The following is a 728-nucleotide window of genomic DNA, read 5'->3' as shown; positions in this document are numbered from 1 at the left end:
AATGAGGAATCAGTAATAAATGTAGGCAATTGTATATTTGAGTCAATGCTAAAAATTAACGAGTTATACCGTAACAATGTCCGTAAGGTGTATCATGTTTTTCATATCATTTTTTAATAATATATAACTATATTTATATTGTAACTATTTTATACTCTTTCTTATTAGATTTTTCTTCGCTTTGCTATAACAAAATGATTTAATTTTTTGTAAAATGATTTTAATAAAAATTCGTAAAGACAACAATTGTATTTATTTTCTTACAATTAGTTATTTCAAGATAAGATTAAACTATTATTTCATTTCTTACTTCTTAAATTAATTACACGAATTTTTGATATATTATAGTGTTACAATAAACGGTTAATGCTTTTTCAGTATATCCCGCAAATTTAATAAACTGCTCCAGCTTATCTTTGTTTTTTCATTATGGATATTGACAAATATTAATACAATTTTTTATTATATATGGTAATGCATTGTTCAAATGTAACTTGTTTTTTTTTGGGCGGGTAGTTTCAGCCCGACGGATCACAAATTGGCAACTTGCAGTGATGATGGAACTGTCAGAATTTGGGACTTTCTTCGCTGTCACGAGGAACGAATTCTCAGGGGTATATATATCTTTGATCTTATAAATATTATATGAAATTTATCTTTTTCTTTGGTTATTTAAATAGCTTAGTTTTGACATATATATATTTTTTATTTTTATAAATTACATATTT

At 24.7% G+C, this 728-nt stretch overlaps 1 protein-coding gene across 2 annotated transcripts in view; it reads left to right on the top strand.

Moving 5' to 3' along the window:
• The window catches only part of LOC108756497, an 8,068-nt gene that overhangs the window by 4,272 nt on the left and 3,068 nt on the right, over positions 1–728 (top strand). For both annotated transcript variants that reach the window (XM_018500368.1, XM_018500367.1), the window contains one exon: positions 517–614. In XM_018500368.1, the coding sequence (XP_018355870.1) occupies positions 517–614 (98 nt within the window). The remainder of the gene's footprint in view (positions 1–516; positions 615–728) is intronic.

Source organism: Trachymyrmex septentrionalis, unplaced genomic scaffold (assembly GCF_001594115.1).
Source record: "Trachymyrmex septentrionalis isolate Tsep2-gDNA-1 unplaced genomic scaffold, Tsep1.0 scaffold127, whole genome shotgun sequence".
NCBI lineage: Eukaryota > Metazoa > Arthropoda > Insecta > Hymenoptera > Formicidae > Trachymyrmex > Trachymyrmex septentrionalis.
This window is presented reverse-complemented; position numbering and strand designations above follow the sequence as displayed.